The sequence below is a fragment of the Phaseolus vulgaris genome, chromosome 8 (genome assembly GCF_051622355.1).
Source record: "Phaseolus vulgaris cultivar YP4 chromosome 8, ASM5162235v1, whole genome shotgun sequence".
Classification (NCBI taxonomy): domain Eukaryota; kingdom Viridiplantae; phylum Streptophyta; class Magnoliopsida; order Fabales; family Fabaceae; genus Phaseolus; species Phaseolus vulgaris.
This window is the reverse complement of record NC_143505.1, coordinates 9848359-9851576: the sequence shown is the minus strand read 5'-3', so window position 1 is coordinate 9851576 and position 3218 is coordinate 9848359. Positions and strand designations below refer to the sequence as shown.

The window sequence follows — 3218 nt, the reverse complement described above, 5'->3', positions numbered from 1 at the left end:
TAAATGAAATATTAACCCTAAATGTAGAGACCAATAATATAATTAGACCTAAATATAAATATATTATAACTAGATTCCTGTTTTATACTAACCAAATACTATTTAGTTTTCCATTCCGAAGTTTTTCTTAAGAAAAAAAGGGGCATAGTGGTGAAATTAAACCAATAATCTATAATTCGTATAGGCGAATTAGATATTTTAGTAATTAATTATATGTATAACTACTTGTTGTTATAATCAAAGTTAAATTTTGTGTTTACTATAAAACTTTAATATGATTAATTTCGTTTACATGATAAAAAAATATTTACAGTAAAAGTATGTAAAAAATATAAAATATTATAAACTGTATATTTTTAGAATAATAAAAACATTTTTTCTAAAAAATATTTATTCACTAAAATTTAGCTTTTTCACTGCATATCTAGTTTATTTTATGAACAGTTTACTTTTTTATAAAAAGAGTTGAAATATTAAGGTTTTTTTCTTTTCAAAAACGATCTAAATGCCAGTTTTAAATTGGAGATACTGATGAAAAATCAGTGTTAACTGGTATTAGGTATATGCAGCTTTCATTGTGTGGCAGGCCTGAGGTATGCAATGATTAACTATCTGGCATGTATTCTGACATGCTCATACAGAGATACATTAGAAGACAATCACATTACACATACCATAAAACTAATGAAACATATGTATTGATATTTTTTGGGTATTTGCATTTTTTTTTCTCTTATGAATGTTGTGCAGACAAGGTGGTTTATCACTACCATGATGACTATAAATGTAAGTTGTTCCACAAGGTTCTGTGCTTTTTTTCTGAAGAGCTCTCACCAAAATGTTCTTCTTCTCCTGCTTGTAAAACCATTCTTAGCGAATACACACACCACTTCACAACTTATTTGTACTCCATCCATTCCTAATGAAGGTTGCATTGCATACTGCTGGAACAGGAGTGCCTCTATAAGCCTCACAAACATATCGTGTAAAATTTTCATATTCCTGAATTAACACAAACAATAACAGTCTTTTTACTCTTTATTTATGAGTATCATCACAAGATTATGGAAAATGTACAACTGATATGTGTGTCAGTATGAGTGTGTTCAAGTATGCATGTAAACGACAAGAATTTTTTGTCTGGTGAGGGACTAATATATATGATTATGTTTTATGTGACATATGACTAAATTTTATTAACACTATCATAATTAAAAAAATCCAGTGGTGATGCAAACATTAGTCAAAACAATAGATATGTACAGTATTTTCTTGTTGAGAGAAAAGTGAAAGAAAGAACAAACCTTTCCAACTGATTGATTGTTTACTATCACTAAAGGCAGAAATTCGAGGGGTGCAGTTTCATTAATATATTTTTGTCCAATCTGCATAGCAATTAAAGTTCTATGTTATCATAAAGCATAGTCCAAAAAGTAGAAAATCAATTTACATACAAGATTGTATTTATAAGGCTAATACAGCAGCACATATAATTTTTCATATAATTATGATTATGTTCCACAGTGATATCATTAACCATGAATCTTTAGTTTATTGAATTCACTGACATAGTAAGAGAAGTCCTTGCTATAGGTTTGGCTAATTATAGTTATATAAATTTACAGTAAAATAACCTCTGTTGCATTTCCTCCGATATAGCAGTTCAGAACAGGTTCCTCAGGCAAGTCCAATTGGCTGAAACAGTCTTGCCAATTCTTGTGCCTTCCCTCAATTGCCAGAAACTCAAAGCAGTAGATCAGAGCATAATGTTTGCTCTGCACATAAATTGATTGTAGATATCAGAGGTTTTGTATGAAAAATTTAAGCTGACCCCCTCTGAGGTCAGGTTGCTTAGTTCTATAAAGAACTGGGAAAGACACATCACTTACCACATCATTCCAAACGTTGAGGGCACAAGTTTCCAGTGAATTTAGCTCACATTCATCTGGTCCATTCTAGAATTTATAATGGAAGTACAAGTTTAATTTGGAAGATAATCATCAAATTTACCACATTAGTCATCTCATTGTACAAACATTTCTCTCTTTTTCTCATCTTATCATTCTCACGATTCTAAAGCAAAACTGCACACCCTGTTGTTAAAATATGATTTCTCCCACTGTTATGGTTTTGCATGTATCACACAACTCTTCAGATTGGGAAATTAAGCTAAAATATTGTTAGGAACTGAATAATATTAAACCCCTTTTCCCCAATTGAGCTATTGGAGTGAAAAAAAATAAGCCAGAGTCCTAGCAACTGGGAGGAACAAATACTGTACTATTTTAATGTTTGATTGTTGTTTAGTATTTATTTATCAGAAATGCTTGACTTTACATTTTCAATCACAAAAATCAGAAGCAATAAGCTAACTCCTTGAATTTTCTTAGACCCTTTAGCTTGCTATTACCCTTTAAAGCAACCAAATTGATATCAGTAACAGAGAAATTTCAATGATACTAATTGCAGAAAATTTTAATACAATTGCATGACATGGCATCAAATCAGCAAACTTTTTTCTTAATCTTATTACAGCACAATCTTACCTAATCAAATTATAATTCTTTCAAGCATAAGAAAGATAGTAGGAATAGAATAAAACCTGACATATTATGGATTGGTTGGTCTTATTAACATAAGCATTGGCCCAAGGTACTAGCTGGAGGTTGATAATGTTGATGAGATCGGTGTGGAAAATCTCCTCCAGATTCTTAACAATGAAAGTTGCAGAAGGTTGGCTCAGGCTTGCATAGTACACTGAAAGATTAACTTTCTGAGAAGCAAAGGGTGTAACTTCAGCACTAGCAGCATGTAAACCAGAAGGGTAATATGAAGCAGCATCAGATTTATTGATGAAAATGAAAGAGAGTAATGTTAGTGCAGAGACGATGGCTAGTTTTGGAGAAACCATTTTTTTGTTTCAAAGCCTGCAAAACTAGGAGGACTTTCTCTGCTTCTGACTCACTAATAAATATATTTCTTGCTTCAAGATTGATGTCAACTAAAAGTATCAGACACATCTTAATCACTAAAAGAAATAATACTATTTAGGGTTTTGTCAGAATATGAATTTTTCTGTTAAATAGTAAGTAATAAAAACGTATTAAATTTTTCTAATGAAATATAATCTGTTGGGTGAAACTAAAATTCTAAAATAGTATAAAAGATTAAAAATATGTTTTCAAAAGAATGTTCAAAACGTTCAAGAGAGAGTGTGT

General features: G+C 30.7%; 1 protein-coding gene across 2 annotated transcripts; it reads right to left on the bottom strand.

The window, feature by feature from the left end:
• Positions 1–677: 677 nt before the first annotated feature.
• On the bottom strand, positions 678–2966 carry LOC137825488 (gamma-interferon-responsive lysosomal thiol protein). Of its 2 annotated transcripts, XM_068631156.2 has the most exons (5): positions 2603–2966; positions 1890–1955; positions 1635–1775; positions 1305–1385; positions 678–1002 (listed from the first exon to the last, which is right to left on the bottom strand). In XM_068631156.2, the coding sequence occupies exons 1-5, from the start codon at positions 2909–2911 to the stop codon at positions 892–894; spliced, it is 708 nt and encodes a 235-aa protein (XP_068487257.1). In that variant the 5' UTR covers positions 2912–2966; the 3' UTR covers positions 678–891. The 2 variants fall into 2 exon arrangements, with proteins under 2 accessions (XP_068487257.1, XP_090150456.1); XM_090294330.1 differs by lacking the exon at positions 1890–1955.
• Between the last annotated feature and the right edge of the window lie 252 nt (positions 2967–3218).